This window comes from Diabrotica virgifera, chromosome 1 (assembly GCF_917563875.1).
Source record: "Diabrotica virgifera virgifera chromosome 1, PGI_DIABVI_V3a".
NCBI lineage: Eukaryota > Metazoa > Arthropoda > Insecta > Coleoptera > Chrysomelidae > Diabrotica > Diabrotica virgifera.
The window spans coordinates 157405457-157432062 of NC_065443.1; the positions used below are offsets into that span (position 1 = coordinate 157405457).

At 35.4% G+C, this 26606-nt stretch overlaps 1 protein-coding gene across 1 annotated transcript in view; it reads right to left on the bottom strand.

Moving 5' to 3' along the window:
* The window catches only part of LOC126878794 (UDP-glycosyltransferase UGT5-like), a 94054-nt gene that overhangs the window by 15114 nt on the left and 52334 nt on the right, over positions 1 to 26606 (bottom strand). Inside the window, exon 5 of the mRNA XM_050641690.1 lies at positions 12559 to 12778. Coding sequence (XP_050497647.1) covers positions 12559 to 12778 — 220 coding nt within the window. The remainder of the gene's footprint in view (positions 1 to 12558; positions 12779 to 26606) is intronic.

Sequence of the window (26606 nt, forward strand, 5' to 3'; positions counted from 1 at the left end):
ATTTACCAGGCTAACTAGCTTCTCGGCTCCGTTGCCGTTGCGTGCATCTCGGGACAATGAGTTTTAGGGTCCTGACTAAAAATAATGAAAAAAACTAAAAGTGCGAATTTTGTTATGAAATTTGGTATTTGGGGTTAGAATAATATTTGGAACAATTTGTTCAAATAACTTTTTTCGATATTTGTAACGCAAAGCGAAATATCGGTAATTTATCATGTTTTTGGATTCGCAGTAGGCCGCGTTTAGAATTAAAAAATTCAATTGAGTATCTTAAAAAATGTGAACCTTCAACCTGTATGGACTGCAAAACTTCAAATCTGTATTTATTTTGATATATGCATATCTACTTACAAAGATGGAATTGTTAACAAATAAACGACACAAATTTTGGTATTAAACTTTTACAATTAGACTAATTATATTTTTAAAATGATACGATATTATGAAATTATGAATTATGATGATATAATGAAATGTAAATAGAAAATGGTCAAAAAATGGGGCCTTACATTACATTTTTTGGCGCATTTTTTTGCTAGTGCAAAATACCCCGCACAAACCTTATGGAAATTAGGTCCCAGTGGAATTCGTTCATAGTTTGGAAAAATACTCTTTGAAGCATCCTGGGGCTAGATTCCGTGCACTGTAGATATCTACACGTCGCTTTCTATCGATGTCAATTGTCGTGAAAATATTTGAATTTTTAGCTTTAATTGAATTATTTTCTAGTTTTGCTAGGTTATAGTTTAATTGATGCTGAAGTGACACTTAGTAAAACAAGAAAATATTTGAATTAAAACTAAAAATTCAAATATATTGACATTGATAGAAAGCGATCGGCGTTAACGATTGTACACAGAATCCCAACCCTGATAAAAGTTCTCATGGGCACAACTCAATCGTATGAAGGATTTTCAAGATATAGAGGCACAAACTCGGAAAATTATAAGATTTACTGGGTATTCCAATTCCCTGAGTTACTGGTTATCTGGTAACATGTAGAAGTTTGGATCAAGGAAAAGTACTAGTAGTCTAGGATTTTTTCCTAGCTATCCAATGGCGAACTTTACTTTGACCTTGACCTTCAACGGACGTCATCTTCTAGAGTTTCGAGGGTTTTCGGCATTGAATTGATATAAACAAATTACTCATGGGTTTTTGGGATCGCTAAATGACGAATATGCCATCAGAATTGACCTCCGGAGGACGTGGTGGCCAGGACCACTGCAGGGGACGTCATCTTCTAGAGTTTCGATGGTTTTCGGCAGTTAATTGATGCAAATGAATTACTGAACGGTTTTTTGAAGTCGCTAAACACGAATATGCCATTCGCCATTGGATAGCCAGGAAAAAATCCTGGACTACCAGTACTTTTCCTTGATCCAAACTTCTACATGTTGCCAGATAACCAGTAACTCAGGGAATTGGAATACCCAGTAAATCTTATAATTCTCCGAGTTTGTGCCTCTATATCTTGAAAATCCTTCATACGATTGAGTTGTGTCCATGAGAACTTTTCATCAGGATGCTTCAAAGGGTATTTTCCCAAAGTATAAACGAAATCCACTGGGACCTAATTTCTATAAGGTTTGTGCGGGATACCTTGTCTAGATATTTTAGAGTTAGGTATAGCCTCCCCTATTGTAAAAATCACGAGCCGCCACTGATTAGATTAGAATATATTAGATATTATTATGCTGTGGTCCTACTTTGTAGCGAACGAATAACCTAGCGAACACCTACGAATTCGTTCCTTCGTTCGTTCGTTCGTATTCGCTTTGATTTAAATGCACCTTCAGATGTTTTAAAGAACTAGTTCCACTATGTCATTTATATAACACTGTTTTTATTTTTACATAATGTGCACTTTGCCATTTTCATTGTTTTGGAATCACCTGCCGGAACATTAAATAAATCAGTATACCTACATATTTATTTTTCTTGTTAATCAATTCTGCCTCGTCTACAGATTTTTTCCTCTTAAGTTTTGCAGTGGGGATATTTTCAAAATCAGACTCACTTTGTTCTGGTACGTACTCTGAGCGGAAAAAGGTTCAGGTTCAGGCATTATTGCAGAAAGCACACACCTTTCAAAACTAACGTATTACAACAAACAAGCAAAGCATATGCTTCTAAATATGAATATAACCTATTAGGTCTGGATCCCGCGTATGAAAAAAAAAGTTGATTAATAGCAAGCTGAAAATTTGATAATAGCTTAAGGGTGTCTAGTCGGACAAACTTTGATATATGGGAACACTGGAACAGGGGAAGTTTTAATTGTGGAACAGGTAAAAAATTTGGAACGGTCAGACCACGAAAACGGCACATGTATTTTGTCCGACAGAACAGACTTAAACTCTCCGAACAAAGATTAAACTCTCATGCAAAAATCAGACTGCTATTTACCACCAAATGGGCGTTTTAATGAGTGGAACATGTAGAATATGTCAAATGACAGGAATTATGACAGGTGATAAACAGCAGTCTGATTTTTTCATGAGAGTTTAATCGCTGTTCGGAGAGATTAAGTCTGTTCTGTCGGACAAAATAAATGTGCCGTTTTCGTGGTCTGACCGTTCCAAATTTTTAACCTGTTCCACAATTAAAACTGCCCCTGTTACAGTGTTCCCATATATCAAAGTTTATCCGACTAGACACCCTTAAGCTATTTACAAATTTTCAGCTTGCTATTAATCAACTTTTTTTCATACGCGGGATCCAGACCTATATGTATAACTAATTTGCGGAGTAGCAGAGTACAGGTTCAGATCTGTCCAAATAAGTCAAAACAAAAGGCGGTATGCTGTCAATTAGAATTAAAAATAAACACGTTGCACAATATGATATTCAAACTTCAAACTGTTTGAAGAAGTTTGATTTCAAGTCAAACCTAAAGATATCGAAATCAAGTCAAGTCAAACTTTTTTACAAAAAAAGTTTGGTTTTCAAGTCAAGGCAAGTTTGTTGAGTAAAATCAAACTAGTTTGACTTGATGCATCTCTATTCCGTGCTCCGTTTGCATAGGGCATACATTCCTATATACAGTGTGTTCCAATGAAAATTTGACCCCCTCCCTCCAGAAACCCAGAAACTAAGAGTTTCTTCACAATTTAAAAAAACACGTCAGTTTTTATTGGAAGGGGGATGAATTTTCATGCAAAATTCATGCCCTCAAATGTAACCCCCTACTGCTCCCAGTTTTTTTAATAGCAAGTGTAGTCGAGTTGCACATCATTTGAAAGGTATTTTTTTCTCTACACGACCCTCTATTTTTTTTTAATTTACGGAATAACATTAAAGAAAATTTTGGATTTAACTAATTTATAATACATTTGTTAAGTCCAAAACTATCTTCAAACTTATTACGTAAATTAAAAAAACGCTGGACGGAAGGGCCGCCCGAGAACTTTATCGTACCGATCTATTATCGTTATCGTACAAGATACTGGCATTCTATAAAAAGAACAAAGTTACTCGTTATTTTGATATTTTAGAAACACCTTGTATACTTGAAAATATTTTATGGTTCTACGCATCATTAATTCCTGCATTTGAGAAAATGTTCGATGCCATATTTCGGGGACACACTATAGATATATAGATTATTGCATAAATCAATAGAATATTATAGTCTTAGTTTCATTTAAAATAAGTTCATTTTTCTGAGAAATTAATAGTTTACAATATTTGCATTTCATTCTATTTCTATTACGCCAGTCAATGTGCGAGATTAAGAACAAGATTCTACCTCCTAATTCTATCCTACTGCATGGATTTTAATGAAATTTTGGGAGTAGCCCAATCTCCTAATTCAAAGTCTATCCTATATACTATGGCGCTATTATCATGGGGGCGGTTCCCACCACTTCTCGGGGGTGGAACATTTTTATTTTCGAATTAGATGGAGAAAAAGGAAGATTTTTAAGAAAATTTAAAAATGCATTCTATAATTTTACCACATTTTTTACAAAAACCATTCATTTTAAACCCGTTCAACTTTTTGAAAGTAGAAATAACACTATATTAAAAGGTATTGCAGAAGAAAAATAATGCATTTAAATTCTGTTGGATGAGGGGTTAAATGTATGTACTTCTCATTTTTCCTCAAAGTACATTAGTCATATATTTTTTTGCACCATATCTCGCTTAGTTTGAATGTCAGCGACATTTAACTGTGCTCGCTTTAAAGGCCTTTTCAAACACTACAAAAGACGTTGGTAGCATTATACACCTAAAACCTACCGTTCCTCTGTTATTTCAAGTTTAATACACCAATTTGAGCATGCACCAAAAACAAACTCTTTTCACCTACCATATCTCTTTTTGTATTATAAATAGAACATTTACGAAGGAACGAATCTCTTTGTTATTTATAATCTAAAAAATGTTTTATATAGTGTTTTTAGTTCTATGCATAGTTTTTAAGGTATTCACAAAAAACCGTCCGAAAAGGTGTCATTTTTCAATGAAAATGGCCAATTTTCAACTACGCATAACTCAAAAAGTATTGAGTTCTCAAAAAAAGTATAGACCATTTTTTGCGTAGAAATAGGTTCTCCAGCCACTTCCGTGCTTATTTTGACTTGACCAACAAATTTTCCACCCCCTTGAAGGGGTGGGAACCGCCCCAAGATAAAAGCGCCATAGTATATAGATTAGATTTTGTTTCTTGAGCTATTCCCTACTTGCTATGAAAATATCAAGTACATTGATGTAGTAGGATGGAATTCGGAGCCAAATACCCTCATTGACTGCCCTCTATAATAATGCTCTGCTATGATCACGTGAGAGAGGACACACACACACACACACACACACACACACACACACACGATTATAGCAAAATTTCTATTTACTGTAACTTTTCGTGTTTTTGAACTACAGCAACGAGTTTAATGTCATTGGAAATGTAATTTTGCATTCTTTCATAATATGTAAAAATATATAGGGCATATCTAAAAAAAATTAAGATTTTTTTTTCATTTCCGGTTCAATCGGAAGCCACATTTTGGGTAAAATTTATTGTAATAATAGATAATAAAGTACAATATTGCAAAATTTCAAATTTTAATTTCTATTACAAAGGAAGTTACGGGCACTCGAATATTTTTTTATAAAAAATTCATAACTTCCCTCCTATAGAAAGTTAAGAAATCTGACTAATATCATTCAATTTAACGATAGGACATCAAAAATATTTCCAAAAATAAACAAATTCCTTGAAGCCATTTTTGAGAAAATCTAGTTTAAAGTTATGTCGGCCTAAAATTAAACTGTAAGAAGACAAAAATAATGATCATTAGTAAAAACACCAACATAAACGCCCAAATTACAGTAAACAATACACCCCTAGAGAGAGTACAGAAAATATGCTACCTGGGCTGCAACATTAAGGATACTTGGGATCATAGCTACGAAATAAAAACTCGTATGAAAAAGCCAGAAGCTCTTTTAACAGTCTTAAGAAAATTCTCTGCAACTTGTCTTTAAGTATCAATATACGCATAAGAATTCTTAGATGTTACGTCTTTAGTGTCCTCCCATACGGAGTTGAAAGCTGGAGCCTGACAGAAGATGCCATAAAACGGTTAGAGGCGTTTGAAATGTGGTGCTACCGACGTATGTTGAGGGTCACATATATACACCACACAACTAATATAACTATTCTCCACAGGCTAGGAAAAGACAAAGAAATAATTAACACCGTAAAGAACAGAAAATTGGCTTACTTCGGCCACATTATGCGTAATGAAAAATACCGACTGCTGCAGTTGATTCTACAAGGCAAGATTGAGGGCAGGAGAGGCCCTGGACGTAGACGTATATCCTGGCTGGCCAATCTTAGGAAGTGGACTGGTCTAACGTCAACTGATCTATTTTGAGCTGCCGTAAATATAATACGATGGGTCAATGTGGTCGCCAACATCTCCAGAAGATAGGCACACTTTTAGAAGAAGAAAGTTATGTCAAATTTTGATCCCTTAAATATAGGCAACCCATAACTTCTTCTGAAAAACAATAATATTCTTCTTATAGCCCCATCTTTAGGCTATATAACGACTTTTTCAAATTAAATTTATCTTAAACAAGTTTTTAGATAGGTAGGGAAATGTGTGGGGTGGGCGGTCGGCTATCTTGGCCGCCATTTTGAATTTGGAAATGTCAAATTCCATATTTATATTTACCTATCGATGAGCTAACTTTGAGTTAAATTTCATTCGTTTCGGTCAAAATTTGCAAAAATGGGCCCTAAATAACCCCCCTATTTCGGCCCCCCTTTGAGAGGTTTTTTTTAAAAGCTTAGTTTCTTGACAAAATTCTCTTAAACTTACTCATACCGAATTTCATCGAAATCGGTCCAGTAGTTTTTGCTGGGCGGTGTGGCGACATACGTACGTACATACGTAGGTTGGTACATACATACGTACGTACATACTTCCGACATGTTTTTTTATTTGCTTTTTAGACTCAGGGGGACTCAAAACGTCGAAAAAAAGTGAAATCTGAAAAAAAATTTTTTGCACGATCCTATAACTATCTATTATACTATACTACGTATGTAGTACGATAAAGTAAAAATAGAGTGTCGTGTAGAGAATTTCAAAATGATGTGCCACTCGACCACACTTGCTATTTCAAAAAAGTGGGGTTGACGCGGGGCAGTAGGGGGTTACATTTGAGGACATGAATTTTGCATGAATATTCGTCCCCCTCCCATTATAAATTGACGTGTTTTTTTTTAATTTTGAAGAAGTAATTGGTTTCTGAGTTTCTGGGGGGGGGGAGAGGGGTCAAATAATTGTTGCATATAAACCGCCACCGCCCCCGATAGGGGCTTCACGACCTTGACGTTGGTTCGGGGGCTTAAGCTGACTGTTCAGATAGGGCCGTAGTCTGGCGCAGGAAGTGGATCAAGTATGTGTGTACGAATGCATGGGATCTCCCTAATAAGGAGCTCTCCGATGAAAGAAGGCATCCCCTATAAACGGGCAAGGCCTAATGCATGGTAAGTATGAAAGGATGTGAAACAACCTCGCCAGACCGGTTCCTGTCACGACTTAGCTCTCTGGAGTATCTGGGAATCTTTCCTAGGTACTCGAGAGACTAGGAATGTATGAACTGCTTCAGCGACCAAGAAGTAGCCCGCCCTAAGTTAACCCACCCATGTCTGGTTGTACCACTCCCCTGGCGTAAATTTAAGTAGAAGACCCTCTGGTCTTCACTGCCACATCTCCATTCTACGGCACTGTTCACATCGCCAATATATAGTCAACCGACCCGATATTATCTACTAGCTGTATCTATCCTACACTCCGAGTACAACCAGAAAATGCTATCCCTCCTTCATCCTTTTTCCCACTAAACCTACACCCCCAACACACAAGGTAAAGGTGTAATTGTACCGTGCCCAGGCCTGCATGGCAGTTGTGTGTCTAAATTGAATTGTCTCAAACGGTCGACTGGGGGAACCAGGCCACACCCCCTTTCATTTAAGGCCTTGTACCGGCACAGGGAGCGCTGCTGGTATGGACAGTTTATTTCTCCCATACTCGTGGGATCAATATGGAACCATGCAAAAATTTAAAAGATTTAACCCTAGGGGTCTCGCAGGAGAACCCAACAAACAATCAAACTTCCACTGAGACTGTTCGGCAGAATCTGGAAGAAAATAATCCCATCACATCGGGTAATAAAAATACTGAGGACGCAATGCGGACTCATTTAAAAGATGCTGAGGATGAGGTTTCTCGGCCAAAAATATCTGGGGCACAGAGAAGAAAGCTTCGGAAAATGAGAGAACAAGGAATTGACACTTCTAAGGTCAAATTACCTCCTAGACCTCAAAATAAAACTTCTGGAAATGCCGAAATCACACAAGCTGTCAAGCGGACTGTGTCTGATAGAAGCACTCCTGAGGAGAAATTAATAAAAAAGAGCAGAACTGCTGCTGCCTCTTTCAAAAAGCTCAGCAGCAACTACAAAGCAGCTCTTACGGGAATAAAGACGGCAATAATTCCCAAAGAATACCCAGACATATCTGTAACGGAAAAAGACGTTGGGGCAATAAAAGAGGCCCTAATTAAACTTATCGATGAGGTTCCTTGCGCACCTCGTTACGAAGGTAATCGGCTCATGGATGGATACTATGGGTTGATATATGCTGACGAGGAGTCCTTTAAGATCACAAAGGATTTCTTGGAAGAAAATACGGAGTGGAAGGTCGTTAAGGCTGAGGAACTCCCAAAATCGAAGCGTGTACTGATGTACCTTCCAGAGACTAAAAATGAGGATCTGAAAGTGCCACTGGCACGAATTGAAAAACAAAATCCTGAACTAAGGACCAGTCGTTGGGCAATTCTGAGTTCCAAACCAGCAACTGACGGAGGACTGCATGTGAGTCTCCGAATTGATAAGGAGTCAGAGGCACAGCTCGAAAGGCTTCAATGGAAGCCTTATTACCTTCTACAGCGAGCAAGTATTATACCGTTGGAAGAGGGTAAAGCAAGACAGGCTGGGAACATTGGGGAACCAAAACCTGCAACGATTACTTCCGAACTGCAGGAGGCCGAAGGGGAATCTATGCAGGTGGAAGAAATTACAAGAGGGCCTGTTAGAGACCCCAAAAATGAATAAACTGCAACATTAAGATCATACAGATCAATTTGCAGCACAAAAAAACAGCTTCGGCACTTTTGTGCCAGGAAGTAGCTGAGAAAAACATTGATATGGTGCTTATTCAAGAACCGTGGATAAATGAAGGTAAGATACGGGGATTAAATGTTAAGGGATGGGAACTAATTTTGGGAGTACCTGACAATAAAATCAGAACTTGTATATTTTGTAGATCTGACCTTAACCTGGTACCAGTTATGGAGCTCTGTACGGGAGACATGACAGCTGCCAGAATTAAACTGAATTGCAATGGGTTGGTTACAGAGTTGATTGTTGCGTCTCTTTACCTTCCTATTGACAGTAAAGAACAACTTCCAGGGACTAACATAGAGAACCTTCTAGAATACACCAATGATAAGCATACAGAACTTATCATTGGAGTCGACTCCAACGCCCACCACATCATTTGGGGAAGCAGAGATACAAACAATAGAGGTAAGTTACTTTTTGAGTACCTTTGCACTACTGAACTTGATCTTCTGAACAGGGGTAATAAGCCCACCTTCAGGACATCAAGAGCAGAATCACTAATCGACCTAAGCCTATGCTCTATGGGGATTGGGAACATAATATCTGACTGGCATGTGTCGGATGCGTTATCCTTATCGGATCATGCATACATATGCTTTGAGATAAACTCAGTCAAACCGGAACCAAGGTTCTATAGAGACCCTAAGGTGACCGATTGGGAATCCTTTAAGAGGGATCTTGGAACAAGGGTACGGAATTATCCTAAAAGGCCAAAAAACAATGTTGAGGTTGAGATGGCAGTAGACTGGTTGCAGCATGCAATAGTCGTCTCATATGAGGAAAACTGCCCGTTAAAAGAAAGTCGCCCTCCCAGGCAAGTAACTTGGTGGAATAAGGAGCTGTCTGATCTCAAAAGAGAAACAAGACGGCTCTTCAATAGGGCGAAGAAATCAGGTGATTGGGAAGCATATAAGGCTAAACTGAAAACCTATAATAAGAAAATCCAATCCGCTAAGGAAAGATCCTGGAGAGAATTCTGTGAAAACATTGAAAGTGTACCTGAAAGCGCCAGGGTTAACAGAATCCTCAAAAGAGATAACATTAACAATCCCAAGTCAATGAAATTGCCCAATGGGAAGTATACGGACACAGAGAAGGAGGCTGTAGAGCATCTTTTAAGTATTCACTTTCCAGGGTCGACGCAATTGACTGCTAATAACAATCATCAAGCAAACAATAGCCCAACCAAAAGGGACTGGCTGACCTCTGACGAGATCTTTGGTTCTCACAAGGTCAGATGGGCTATTGAAACTTTTGAACCTTATAAAACTGCGGGACCGGATGGTATATTTCCTAAGCTTCTCCAGGAGGGTCTGGAAATAATCATGGGTCCCCTGATCACAATATTTCGAGCTAGCCATGCTCTGGGATACATTCCCAAAGCTTGGAGAAGGGCAAGGGTGGCGTTTATTCCCAAACCAGGAAAAACAGATTACACCTTAGCAAAATCCTACAGGCCTATAAGTCTGACCTCATTCATGTTAAAAACCATGGAAAAAATCTTGAACGAACACATCAAGAAAAACAATTTAAATGAAAATCCACTGCACCAACGGCAATGGGCGTATCAGGCAGGGAAATCAGGTGAAGCCGCCCTGCACAATCTAGTGTCGGAACTCGAAAGGAGTCTGCATCAGAAAGAAGTCGCCCTTGCTGCATTTTTAGATATAGAAGGTGCATTTGATAATACCTCAATCGAGTCTATACAAAGCGCACTGGTGAGGAAGAAAATCAACAACACAACATGCAAGTGGATTATTCAGATGCTTCAGAGCAGAATAATATCCACAGATACGCATGAAGATACCATAAATCTGAGGGCAACTAAGGGATGCCCTCAAGGCGGTGTATTGTCACCGTCATCATGGAACATAGTTGTCGATGATCTGATTCATGGGCTAAGCGCCCAAGGAATCTGGGTCCAGGGTTTCGCAGATGATATCGTGATAGTAACTAGGGGAAAATTTCCCAGCACTGTTGCGTATCAGATGCGATATGCCCTTCACTACGTAGAGAACTGGTGTCTGAAAGAGAACCTCTCCGTGAACCCTTCTAAAACTAAACTGGTAGCCTTTACAAATAAGAGGAAGCTTACTGGACTGAGTGAGCTGAAATTATTTGGAGAGGTACTGGAAAGAACCAATGAGGTTAAGTATCTAGGGGTAACCCTGGATTCGAAACTCAATTGGAATACTCATATTACCAATATAACCAATAGGGCTAAGCGACTCTTCTGGAACTGCAGACGAGTTGTAGGTAAAACCTGGGGATTGAAACCAAAGGTGATATGTTGGTTGTACACATCAGTGATACGACCGACAGTTACTTATGGGTCAGTACTCTGGTGGAGAAAGACGGCTTTGCAATCTTGTGTGACCACTCTCACCACCCTACAAAGACAAGCGCTTCTAAATATAACAGGAGCCTTGAATAGTACAGGAACGGCTTCATTAGAGGCTATCACAGGTCTCCCTCCGCTGGAATTGTATATTTCGGCGGTAGCCTTTATGACCATCCTGAGGCTCAAAGCAAACAATACTTGGAGGCCAAATTATGTATTGAATAGTCACACAAACATTACTGGGACTATACTTGAGGAATACATCTTTATGATGAACTTAGATATGATGACACCAGAACTAATCTTCACTGAGAAGATTAACACAATTATACCATCTAGAGAACAAAAAGTCCCAAACATTAATGGAGACTTAATATGGTTCACTGATGGATCTAAAACTGCCCATGGTACTGGATCAGGAGTCTTTGGGCAAACATGTAACTATAATAAATCTTACAGCCTAGGTCAACATACAACGGTGTTCCAGGCTGAAGTTTTTGCTTTGGTGGCCTGCATTGATGAAATAATTGATGAGGACCCTAAAGCTAAGAGAATCAACATTTACACAGATAGCCAATCGGCTATTCTGGCTGTAAAGAACCCTCTCACCAAATCAAAACTGGTGAGAAACTGCAAAGCTCTCCTCAATAACCTGGCAAAAGACAACAAAGTGTCTTTAATATGGGTGCCGGGTCATGAAGGGGTGCATGGGAACGAACGAGCAGATATGTTAGCGAAACAAGGCTCGAGAAAAACTTTTGAAGGCCCAGAACCTTTCTGTGGCATCACTAAAGATGCTATGAAAAACGAGGTTCAGAAATGGCTGATAAAGAATCATCAAAATAAATGGAGAACCACTCAAGGGCAAATCCAGACTAAAAAAATAATCAAGAATATTGATAAAAAACTCTCGAACAGTTTGATGAACCTCAATAAACGAGAGATCAAAACGGTCACTGAAATGGTGACTGGACATTGTCGTTTAAGAAATCACCTATACAAACTAGGTAAGGTGAATGAACCATGGTGCAGAAAGTGCGAAATGGAAGAAGAAACTGCCATACACATACTATGCTATTGCAGTGTGCTAGATGATGTAAGGCAGAACTTCACTGGTCAAATGAGGTTTGAACCAGAAGAGATCTTAAAACTACCAATAAGAAAACTGTTGGCCTTCGTTGAGGCCACAGGACTTATTAAAGTTTAAGGAGAAGAACAGGGTTTGGTACAAAGGTCTTATGACCAAGTGCCAGAGACTAACGAGTCTCGCCTGAGTTAAGAAGAAGAAGAATAAACCGCCACCGATTGGATCGCCGAGGGTCGAGATCGCCCGGAGCGGCGCTCACCCTCGGCGATCCAATCGGTTGAACCGGTGGCTGTTTATTGTTTATATGTAGAGGAGCGCGTGCCGTATCCGTATTCACACGGAGCACGGAGCACGGAGCACCAACGTAATGAATACATACCTCAACACGGGATCGCAACATGAACCATACACATTTTATACTTACATCGGATTATTTAAAATCTCGTTAATTTTATCCAGTAACACTGCCGAAGTCATGGTGGTATAATCTACTTTTAAGGCAACTTTTTTTTCTACCAACAATTGTATATTTGCATTCTGATCTAATAAAAATGGTATGCCTAAGACGGGAACACCTATGGCAGACGCTTCAACGCTACTTAAGGCTCCTCCATGGCTAATAATGAGTTTTAAGTTAGGATGGGCTGAAAAAAAAATGTGTACAACAAATATTAAAAATTGATAAACTCAACTCACACTAGATTAATTTCTTTATATAGAGAGGTTCAAAATTATGGAAAAAATTTATTTTTTCGAGAATACGCCACTTTGGAGAAAAGTCCCGATACATGTCGATTTTTATTTTTAAATTATGATTTTGTGACATATACAGTGTGTCTGAGTAACTTGGGAAACTTTTTATGATCAATTTTACGAAAAAAAGTTATTCTTGATAAAGTGTAAGTGTTCTGCATAGTCTAAAACCTAATATACAATCATCAGATATCAAAATTTATCAACAGTATACGAAGTATGTCAAAAAATATGAATTTCGCTCAAGAGTAAAATGCCTTTATATTTGACATATATTTGATATAAGAAAAGTTGTTTGGAATTAAAAATGATGTTATAATATGCAATTAATTTCTTCTAATCGAAAAATAAATTTTGAAATTTTTTCTCAATTTACGGATACTCAACATCATTTTTATTCATGATAACTCCGTTATTATTAATTTTACGAAAAAAAGTTATTCTTTATAAAAAGTTCTGCATAGTCTAACAACTAAGACGCAATTATAAGATATTGAATTTTATAATTTTTTTACGAGATATGAGTTTCGCTTAAGAGTAAAAATACCTTTATAGTTCACAATATTTTAAGTAGTAGGATGTAAGTGAATATTGAAACACAGTTTTTAATCCCGAATAACTTTTTATACTAACAATTTTCAATACTGTTGTTCTGAGGCTATTTTCTTGTGGCATTTTTGCAATTAACTAGTTTTGATGGGAAATAAGCCACAATTTTACTAAAAAAATGATTTTATTAATGGTTCAACGCCCAAATCGGGTGTCGTTGTCAAAATACAAAAAATATTAATGATTAATTAATTCATTATTAAACATTATAACATTATAAACATTATAAAACATTAATAAAATCATTTTTTAGTAAAATTGTGGCTTATTTCCCAACAAAGCTAGTTAAGGTCCTTTACTCTTCAGCGAAATTCATATTTTTGACATACCTCATATAAAATTGATAACATTTAATATCTTATATGGAATTGCATCTTGGTTGTTAGATTATGCAGAACTTTTTATAGAGAATAACATTTTTTCGTAAAATTAATAATAACGGAGTTATCATAAATAAAAATGATGTTAAGTATCCTTAATTCGAGAAAAATTTTCAAAATTTATTTTTTCAATTAGAAGAATGTAATTGCAAATTATGACAATTTTTAAATCAGAACAACTTTTCTAAATAACAATTTTCGATATTTTCAAATATAAAGGCACATTACTCTTGCGCGAAATTCATATTTTTTGACATACCTCGTAATTGATAAAATTTGATATCTAATGATTGCATCTTAGATTTAAGACTAGACAGAGCAATAGCAAGAATAACTTTTTTTCGTAAAATTGATATTAAACAAGTTTCCCATATGGTTCCAAGTTACGCTGACACACTGTATATCATACTGTGTGACGTCATCCATCTGCGCGTGATGACGTAATCGATCATTTTTTAAATGAGAATAGGGGTCGTGTGCTAGCTCAGGTTATTAAATTCCCTATTCAATAACATAAGCATTAGCCTAATTATTTATACAGGGTGTCATTTCGATACTTATAGGAATATACAAATACGCCAGTCAATGGGAGCAAGAATAGGATATTACCTCCGAATTCTATCCTACTGCATGGATTCTAATGAAAATTTGGGCCTAGCCTCTACTTATCTCCTAATTCAAAGTCTACCCTATGCCGATGTGTGCTTTTATCTTGGGGGTGGTTCCCACCCCTTGTTAGGGGTGGAAAATTTTTTGGTTAAAATTGCTACGGAATTCGCTAGAGAACCTACTTCTAAACAAAAACTGTTCTATAATTTTTTTTGATAACTCAATACTTTTTGAGATATTCGTGGTTGAAAATTGGCCATTTGTATTGAAACATAATACCTTTTCGAACGGTTTTTTGCGAATACCTTAAAAACTATGCATCTAACTAAAAAAACTATATTAAACATTTTTGTAGGTTATAAAATACAAAGAGACACTTGCCTTCATAAATCTTCTAGTTATAATACAAAAAGAAATGTGGTAGGTGAAAATACACACACCGGCAAAATTAGCCGAACACCTTAAAAATGTGACATGTTTGGTATCTCGAATCTCCTAAACATGTTATCCGATTTGAGCGATTCTTTTATTATGTTATAGCCTTATTATTTAAGAATATCATTGTAATAATATTGTTGCTAGACAGGTAAATTTCATTTTATACCGGTTGTAACAATCATACTGTGTTTTTTTCTTAAAGTTCGGAACACCCTGTAGAACATTCTAGCATATATAAAACATTGAAGTTAAAACTAAATGATAGCCTTAGGCTTTCTTAATATTTTGCAGTTACTCGAGCGTTATGGCGACCTATTGGATTGTGAAGAGTGGGTGCTAAAACCAAAAAAAGTTAAGTTAAGTTTTCCATAAAGTGCAGGACTCTCCATTTTTTAATTTAATTTTCCATTTCCACCAATCGGTTTTTCCGATTATAGTGCAATCTATCCATAATAGTCAAGGGCTCATTTGTTTTGAGATGGTCGTTGAGAGGTGACTCAAATTTTTTTGCAGAAATTGCTTAAAAATAACTCAAATAATAATATTTGAGTTATCCTCCCACTCAAAATGGTCCGGAACATTGTTTAAATAATCAAAATATCAAAATATGAAGGAAAAATTCGATTTTTCTATTGATTTTTTGAATAAAACTTTAAAACTGTTCATTTCTGAGAAAAGTTGTACTGACATAAACGTTGCGTAATTAAATTTACTATAATATAGAATTAGTTAAGAATTTAAAAAATAGTCACCCTTGTTGCAAAATAGCAATACTTGCGAAAAAAACCATACAAAAACAAGTATTCGCATTTTACGTTTTTCAACCATTTATGCTACACTTAGGACCTTCATATTTTACTCAGAAAAACTTTATGATATAGTAAAACAACACTGTAAATTTCATTAAGATCGGTTTAATAGATTTTGCAAAATAAATTTTGAAATCCAGCTTTCGCAAAAAAAACTCATTTTTTAAAAATGTTGCAGGACTGAAAATAAAGCAGATAGTAAGTTGAATTTTTTTTGCTTATAGAAGTGTACTGTACCTTTCATTTGCAATTTGCAAAATTAAAATCGAATAATTACCACGGCGTCAGGAAGTTTCTTAAATAAACATTAATTTTTGGTGCTGCGTGCAGGACAGCGGTGTTCGATTCACACAAGTTGATTTCCATCAAAATTTCTTCTAATCTTTATTTAATATATTATTTTCTTACTCTGTATTTTGTTGAATTTTAATATTTTAATTCCACAAAAATCAAACTAATTTTATTGTTGTTTATGAAATATTGTTTAAACAATTACATATGTTTAAAAATAATAAACTTTTATTCTCTTTGTTGTTAAAATAGTTAAAAGTTAAAATATATGAACAAAGAAAATTTTTGCTAAAAAAAGTGTTATTTCAAAGGATAGAGTATGTGTTTTTATTTTGCAATAAACAAATTTATTTATTTATATCGAAATGTAATAAAAATTAAAATCTATCAATCATTATCAAAGGTCATTGAAATGCCCAATCAGAGCAAACTATCCGCTGTCCTGCGCGTAGCACCAATAACTAATGTTTATTTAAAAAAATTCCTGACGCCGTGGCAGTTAATCGATTTTAATTTTGCAAATTGCAAATAAAAGGTACAGTACACTTCTATATGCAAAAAAAATTTGAACTTTCTATCTGCTTTATTTTCAGTCCTGTAACAATTTTAAAAAACGAATTTTTTTTGCGAAAGCTGGATTGCAAAATTTATTTTGCAAAATCTGTTAAACCGATATTAATGAAATTTATAATATTGTTTACTATATCATAAAGTTTTTCTGGGTGAAATATTAAGTTCCTAAGTGTAGCATAAATGGTTGAAAAAACGTAAAATGCGAATACTTGTTGTTGTATAGTTTTTTCGCAATTATTGCTATTTTGCAACAAGGGTGATTATTTTTTAAATTTTTAGCCAATTCTATATTGTAGGAAACTTAATTATACAACTTTTATGTCAGCACAACTTTTCTCGGAAACGAATACTTTTAAAGTTATAATAAAAAAACCAAGAAAAAAATCGAATTTTTCCTTAATTTTTTGATATTTTGATTATTTAAACAATGCTCCGGACCTTTTTGAGAGGGAGGATAACTCAAATATTATTGTTTCAGTTATTTTCAAGCAATTTCTGTAAAAAAATTTGAGTCACCTCTCAACGTCCAAATGTACTAATATTTTTACAGATCCGCCCTGGTCTATAATTGGAAAAATGTTGCGAATAAAAGTTGCTTATTTTTACGCCAAGAATCCAAATCTGCAATAAAAATTGGGGGCTCCTATTTAAGATTTTAAAGTCACCCCCACCCCACCTCAGTAAGTGGTCGTGTTTGGTGCCATTCGATAGATTTTTGAAAAATATTGAATACGTGTATTTTGCAGTTTTACGATCTGATGTTCAGTTCGCGAAATATCGTATTTAAAATTTTTAATTTACCACCCACCCCTCTCCGTGGGTTGACGTGTTTAGTGTTATTCGATAGATTTTTGAAAAATATTGAACACGTATTTTTTAGTTTTTCGATCTGACGTTTATTTGGCGAAATATTCGCTTTTTTTGTGAAACTTTGTGATTTGTCCATTTTCTTACGCCCCGCTCAAATCGTGAGATTTTTGAAATATACACTTTTTTGCATGTACTTGTACAAGAATTCATCTGTACTCAGTAGATATATCTTAAAAACACCCTGTAATTATCTACGATAATTACTTTCAGTTATTTATGTCATCAAAACAACATTACAACCTTCATTCGATTATATAAATATTGTTAGCCAAGATCACGATTCACTAATAATTGCAGAGTCAATTATAAACACTTTTCATGGTCGATGCTGAATAGGCATTTCTAAATATATAAACAGTTAAACTATAACAAGGGAATTCTTTATTATTATATTAGACATTCGTCATTCTGTTTTGGTGATCAGACGTAATATTTCCACATTAAAGATAGTGTCTCTTTCTACACGAGATGTTCTTTGGGTGAGGTGCTACCAGCTTATACTAATGCGAGTGTAAATAAACCAACTCAACAAGTAAGCGTATCAATTATTCCACCCCTCGGATAAGGGATAACCACCCTCACCGGGAGAAGATAGCCTTAGTGCCCAGGGCTGTCATATGGCGATCCAGAACCAGGGAAGAACTCAGGACTGGTGAACAGGACAGGTATGAAGAAACACGTCAATGTTCAGGCACCTAGACCACCTTAGACAACAGTGTGGTATATGTAAAATGGATGGAGACATCAGGCCGACGCGGAGCTGAGAATGGAATAGTATGGAGATGGAACATCGTGGGACAATGGACAATGGACAATGCTATGGAACGTGCAGCGAGGACTTGTGATACGAACAAAGACGCGTAAAAGTGGTAAGTCCATATTAGCTATTTTTATGGTATTTCCTGATTAATATAAAGTATAAAGTATAAACATTATGTGCTACCTTAATTACATTAATATATGTTTCAAGTTTACCTATTTTTAATTAATTATTCTATTCTATTACCAATATTTATCAATATACAAAGATTTTTTTTTACCCTCATATTAAGTTATTATAGGACGCAATGATACAATTTTATATGATTTTTTACATATTTATCAACGTATACCTTATCCTTGATGACTTTTATTCATTTATTATTTGACTACTGATTTTTAGTACATTTTTGCAATTTTTTATGATCTTAATATTTGCTATCGTAAATATACCTATCAAAATAAATATACGATATAACAAATATACGCTATATGCATAATACATTTAAATTATTATTCTAACTACTTATTTACAAGGGTTAATATAACGTTATTTATTTTTGAATTTTTATTACTACTGCAATTTTTACATATTTTCACCATATATTGACGTATTATTTTATCTCTATATTTTTACTATATATCTATATACTACATATCTATATACACCGTAAGACTATCGAATTTATATTTTCGCTAAGAAGTGCAGAAGCTGGAAAAAAAATTATGTATAAATGAGTAGCAACAAAGTTACGTGGGAAGATTTTGTCAAAATAGTTGAGGAAATTGCACAAGAAATAGACAGGCAAAGCAGAAGAGTCTTAAAGAAAAAAGTTCCGAAATCTAAGGACATAAAGGAAGAAGTAACGACACAGCTAATTAAAGCTTATAACAAGTTCACACAATTGACTAGGAAAAACTGGGAAGCACTTTCGGACAAACAAAGGGAATCGTGCAACAAATATTTTGGAAAAATCAGAGACAAAGTTATACGATCATTTCAAGCAGTAAATGTGAGAACAGTGGTTCCAAGTTCAATACATCAACCAATCGACAAGGAAGTTGAAGAGGAACAAAGCGATGAGGAAATAGAAGAAGGAAAAAGCGACGAGGAAGGAGAAGAAGAAATAATTAACGACGAAATAAAAGAGAAAAAAGGTGACATAAAACAAGATATAACAATATTAAACATGGCTTTGACAATCAATGAATTTTTGAATATCGCAAGCAAGATATTGCCCAACGAGTTCGATGGAAGCGCAGGGAAATTACAACCATTTTTAGACGCATTAGAACTACTTGGAAAATTGGCAGAAGGTCATGAAGACACAGCTGTAACGCTAATAAAAACGCGACTCATCAATAAGGCTAGGAACCTAATAACCACAGAAGATACAATTCCACGGATATCTGAAGTACTAAAGAAAGAATTAAAAGGTGATAATCCGAAGAATTTAATAGCCAAATTAGCCAAAAAAAGGCAAGGGCATAGAGATGCAGCAGTGTACGCATCTGAAGTGGAAGAGTTAGCAGAACAATTAAAAGTAGCATACATAGCGGAAGGAATGCCACTTGACTTAGCAAAGAAATATACGACGGAAGCTGTAGTAACAACAATGAAACGAAACGCTAATGCAGAGAAAGCTAAGCTAATACTGGAAGCAGGTAACTTTACATCACCGCAGGAAGTAGTATCTAAATTTTTGTCGATCGATACGACTGAAGAAAATGCACAAGGAAGAGTCTTAAATTATAGGACAAACTACGAGAATAGGAGAGGACAGCAGCAATACAGAAGAGGATATCATAACAAATATGACAGAGGAAGAAGAAATAACTTCGGACAACGGAACGAAGGAGAAGCAACGGACAATCAACGAAATTATTCGAACAGAGGATACAGACAATTTAACAATCAAACATACAGAGGAAACCAGAGAGGCGGACGTAACAGGAACGTAAGATTACTAGAAATAGAGGACAGTCAAGAAGAGCAAGAAAACCAGCAGTTGGGGTTTTGAATGAACAAGAAGTTGGAAGCACACAGGCAGAAATAAAATATAACATTTACAACTTCGACCTAAACCTAACGAACTTTGTACGAATGAAAACAGGAATTCTTGAAAACACAAGCACTTTTATCATAGACACAGGAGCTGACATTTCAATACTAAAATGTTCACAAGATTTTATGAAGGAACAGGTGAAACCAAACACAAAGGCGAAAATAAAAGGAGTCACTAAAGGAGAGTTGCAAACAATGGGAGAAGTTGAGACAACACTCGAAGTAAAAGGAACTCGATTCGAACACATCTTTCAATTGGTAGAACCTAACTTTCCAATTCCAACAGACGGAATCATTGGGAGAGACTTTATTTCTAACTTTCAATGTATACTAGATTACGCAAACCTTAAAATGCACATTAAAGAGGACAACGATTGTTACATTAGTACGAAAATTCTGGATAATATAGACAATGACACCATAATAATACCGCCTAGATGTGAAATTTACAGAATCGTAAAAATTTTTCAAACGTTAAAGAAAGACAGGATAGTGGAACAGCAAGAAATACAACCAGGAATATTCATAGCAAGAGCAATTATTTCAAGTAATAATCCATACATCAAAATTTTGAACACAACGTACGAAACAGTAAATGTAGACGCAAGCACAATCAGGACGTTGGATATTAAACTATTCAATATATATATAGGCTAGTCAACGACAGCAAAGACAGAAAAAAAGAATTACGAGAATCACTGAAATTAGACATACCAGAATACATACGAGACAACTTAGTATCGTTATGCGAGGAATATTCGGACATATTCGCCCTAAGGCATGATATGTTAACCTGTAACAATTTCTACGAACAAAAACTAAGAGTTAAAGACCAAACTCCGGTATATATCAAGAATTATAGGACACCTCATGCGCAAACAGAGGAATTAAATCGACAAGTACAAAACCTAAGAGACCAAGGAATCATAGAACCATCTACATCCGAGTACAACAGCCCAGTAGTACTGGTACCGAAAAAAGCTATAGATGGAGGAAAAGCATGGAGATTATGCATAGATTTTAGACAACTGAACAAGAAGATAGTTACAGACAAATTTCCATTACCAAGAATAGATTCGATATTAGATCAACTAGGAAGAGCAAAATGGTTTTCAGTTATAGACTTAATGTCAGGCTTTCACCAGATACCACTAGAAAAATCATCGAGAAAATACACATCGTTCAGCACAGAAAATGGAGCATTTCAATTTACCAGATTACCTTTTGGATTAAATGTAAGCCCAAATAGCTTTTCAAGAATGATGTCAATAGCATTTTCAGGATTAACACCAGACAAAGCATTTCTTTACATGGACGATATCGTAGTAATTGGAATATCCGAAAAGCATCACTTAGACAACCTGAAAAAGACATTCGAGACATGTCGAAAATTCAATTTGAAACTTAACCCAGGAAAATGTCAATTCTTTAGAAGGGAAGTAACATATTTAGAACATGATCTTTCTCAAGAGGGAGTATCACCCGACAAAGCGAAGTATGCAGCAATTGAACAATATCCGACACCTAAGACAGCGGAAGAAACAAAGAGATTTGTAGCATTTTGCAACTATTACAGACGTTTTATTAAAAATTTTGCGGAAATATGCAGACCACTCAACAAATTATCGAGGAAAGGAGTAGAATTTTCGTGGACCGAGGAGTGTGAAAAAGCATTCAAAAAGCTTAAAGCATCTCTGACGAAACCACCAATTTTAAAATATCCCGATTTCAACAAACAGTTTATCTTAACAACAGACGCATCTAATGAGAGTTGTTCAGCAATCCTAAGTCAAGATTATAACGGAATTGACCTACCTATAGCATATGCATCAAGAAGTTTTAGTAAAGGAGAATGTAATAAACCTATAATCGTTAAGGAATTACTAGCGATTCATTGGGGAATTAATTATTTTAAATGTTATCTATATGGAGCACCAACATTCAAAGTAAAAACAGACCATAAACCTTTGACACACCTATTTGCAATGAAAGAACCAACCTCAAAACTCACGAGGATCAGATTAGACCTAGAAGAATATGACTTCGAAATAGAGTATATAACAGGGAAAAGTAACTACGCAGATAGTCTTTCAAGAATAACATTGCATCAACTAAAAAACCTATACATAGACAACGCCCATATACTAGCTATAACAAGAGCTCAAGCAAAAGAAAAGGAGAAAGAAGCAAGACAAACAAAGGCTGAAAGTGAACTCGCACTACAGCCAGAAGCCACCAAACAGACAGTAAGGAAGGTACTAAATAATTTAGAGGCGCATAGACTACCAATTTTGTCCTTTGGAGCAGAACTAATCTCACCAAGACTGAGCATTAGGGCCAAAAACAAAATAAAATGCAGCAAAAGCATAGCCACAGGATTGAATCGTTTCGATTTAAACCAAGCGTTGGTACAGCTTGATAAGCTGGCGGTAGAGAATGCAGTACGTAAAGTAAAAATATACGTAAATGATATTATTTTTAAAATGTGCACAATTGATGAATTTATTAAAGAAGGAAATAAAAAATTGAAGAATATAGAAATATACATAATATGTGAAGTACCAGAAACAATAAAAGATGACAAAGAAAAACACAGATTAATAGAAGAATACCATAATCACCCGATGTTCGGAGGACACGTAGGGAATAACAGACTAATTAAGAAGCTAAAGGCAAGATTCCGATGGAAAAATTTGGAAAAAGACGTAAGAAAATACGTAAAACAATGCCACAAATGTCAAATTAACAAACCGAAAAGAACACATGTCGAAGAGTTCGTGATATCGGACACATCTTCCAAACCATGGGACATAGTATACATAGATACAATAGGTCCATTCACGAGAAGTAATGAAGGTAATAAATACTGTATCACAATGTTGTGCGAACTGACAAAATACGCGGTCAGCATACCAGTGTGCAATAAAGAAGCAGAGACAATAGCAAGAGGAATCTTTGATCATTTCATACCAACATACGGACTCATGAAGCAAATAAGAACAGACCAAGGCACAGAGTATAAGAACGAAGTAATGCAGGAATTAACAAAGCTATTAAAAATAGAACACAACTTTTCAACGGCATACCACCCACAGTCCATTGGAAGTTGCGAAAAACTACACAGAACGTTGAACGAGTACGTAAGAGCATTCATAGACGAAGACAGAGAAAATTGGGATGTGTGTTGCAGAATGTTCACATACTGCTACAATACAACCCCTAACGCGTATCATGGATACACACCGTTCGAACTGTTATATGGCAGGAAGGTTAACCTACCGGAAGACCTTACACATGAGATTCAACCATGTTACAATATAGATGCCTACTACAATGCGTTACGATACAAACTACAAAGCGCACACGAGAGAGCCAGAACCTTCTTATTAAAACACAAAAAAGAGCGGCAAGAAAAGAATAAGCTCACAGCAACACCACAACACTTTAAAATAGGAGACCTAGTCCTTGTAAAAAGGGAAGAGAATGGTAAGTTTGATAGTCTTTATGTAGGTCCTTTCACGATAACAGAAGTAAATAACGTTAATTGTAAAATCAGAATAGAAAACAATAAAATCAAGGAAATACATAAGAATAGATTATATGCTTACAATCCGAAAACACAGTGAGTGACAAGTGTTACGAAACAATGTTGTTAAACGAACATTTTATATTATTTATGTATTTGCGTAGGCTTAGGAAGTTGTATATAAAATAAATTTTTTTGTATTGATTACAACACAGTATGGGTTGGTAGCATGACTTGCATATTTCCCTCCCCGTAGTCGGAAAATTCCTAAAAAGGGAAGGTGTACAAGAATTCATCTGTACTCAGTAGATATATCTTAAAAACACCCTGTAATTATCTACGATAATTACTTTCAGTTATTTATGTCATCAAAACAACATTACAACCTTCATTCGATTATATAAATATTGTTAGCCAAGATCACGATTCACTAATAATTGCAGAGTCAATTATAAACACTTTTCATGGTCGATGCTGAATAGGCATTTCTAAATATATAAACAGTTAAACTATAACAAGGGAATTCTTTATTATTATATTAGACATTCGTCATTCTGTTTTGGTGATCAGACGTAATATTTCCACATTAAAGATAGTGTCTCTTTCTACACGAGATGTTCTTTGGGTGAGGTGCTACCAGCTTATACTAATGCGAGTGTAAATAAACCAACTCAACAAGTAAGCGTATCAATTATTCCACCCCTCGGATAAGGGATAACCACCCTCACCGGGAGAAGATAGCCTTAGTGCCCAGGGCTGTCATATACTTAACTTACCTTATCTTAATCTGACAATTTCGAGTTTTTCTAAGAATAGATTTTTTTTGGTCCCCCTTAATGAATTACCCGGTGTTAAGAACCAATATATGGTATAGGTACATTTACAGGGTACAAGGTTTCTCCCCATGTGATAATCTGACGCGTTCGTGTAACTGCAAAAATCCCCGCTTGGGCTCCCCTACCATTATTATCTACTTAGTTTAATAAACAAGCCTAAAGTCATTCAATAGATGTATTAAATAAATAAATTACTAAGCGATATAAGCGATGTCACAATGACGACCTCCCGTGAATTTCAGCTGAATAGCTGATAGCTTCGACGGGGGTTTTAATCTCAAAGGCTGAGCGCACATGCATTTGAATCAAGTATGTAATATTCAGTAATTATTTTTGCATGTTCTTTTTTACAAATTTTATATACAACATCGACGAAAAATAACATCAAATCGAAAAACTGCAAAATACACTTATTCAATATTTTTGAAAAATCTATCGAATGGCACCAAACACGACCCCCCACGGAGGTGGAGGTGGGGATTTAATTTATAATCTTAAATAGGAGCCCCCAATTTTTATTGCAGATTTGAATTCTTTACTTAAAAATAAGCAACTTTTATTCGACACATTTTTTCGAATTATGGATAGATAGCGCTATAATCGGAAAAAATGATTGTTTCAAATGGAAAATTAAATTAAAAAATGAAAAGTCCCCCACTATATGGAAAACTTAACTTAATCTTTTTCTGGTTTTAGCACATACTCTTCACAATCCAATAGGTCTCCCTAACGCTCGAGTAATTGCAAATTTAGCATACTTTCCTCCCCTACTATGAGGATTTATTGATGAAAAACATGGATAGTTGTTAACGCACATAACTTTTTTATTATCCCACATAATTAAATGAATCGAAAAGGAAAATGTTAAGAAAGCCTAACTCTACAATCGAGTTTTAATTTTAATATTTTACATGTACTAGAATATTTCACAGGGTGTTCCAAACTTTAAGAAAAAAACACAGTATGATTGGTACACCCGGTATAAAATGATATTTATCTGTCTAGCAACAATATTATTACAACGGTATTCTTAAATAATAAGACTATAACATACTAAAAGAATCACTCAAATCGGACCACCGGTTTAGAAAATTCGAGACATCAAACATGTCCCATTTTTAAGGTGTTCGGCTAATTTTGCCGGTGTGTGTAGTTTTTTGGTACATTCTCAAATTGGTGTATTCAACTTGAAACCACAGAGAACGGTCGATTTTATTTGTATAATGCTACTAACACCTTCTGTAGTGCTTGAAAAGACCTTTAAAATGAGCTATATTAAAGGTCCATTACATTAAAACTAAGCGACATATGCTGTAAACAAAATTGATAACTAATGTATTTTAAGAAAAAATGAGAAGTAATTTTAACCCCATCCACCAAAATGTAAATGCATCGTTTTCCTTCCACAATACCTTTTACTATAGTGTTATTTCTATGTTCAAAAAGTTTGACGGGTTTAAAATGAATGGTTTTTGAAAAAAAGATCAAAATTATAGAGCGCATTTTTAAATTTTCTTAAACACCTTCCTTTTTCTCCATGTAACTTGAAAATGATACGAGGTACAGTAATGAAAAATAAAAAGGAAATTTTTATCTAAAAAATCCCTACATTTTTGTGTGGCATTTTTTTCGTATCTCTTATCTTTTTCGAGCGACATGGAGGAAAAGGAAGATTTTTAAGAAAATTTAAAAATGTGTTTTAAAAGGGTACCCCCCGTTAAGATAGGCAAAATGCCCTCACTCCCAGAATTCAATTTTATAATTTTTTTTACGTTCTATGCAACTAAAAAATGAGATAACGCGGATTTTTAGCTCGCCACCCCCCTTACCCCTCCCCCCACAGCCAAAAACGTAGATTTTTAGATTTAATTTTTTTTAGTTGGGTTGCAATCGATTTAAAAATTTCAAAAAATTCACACGTGTAGCTGAGGCTTTTACAAAACATGTCTATTTT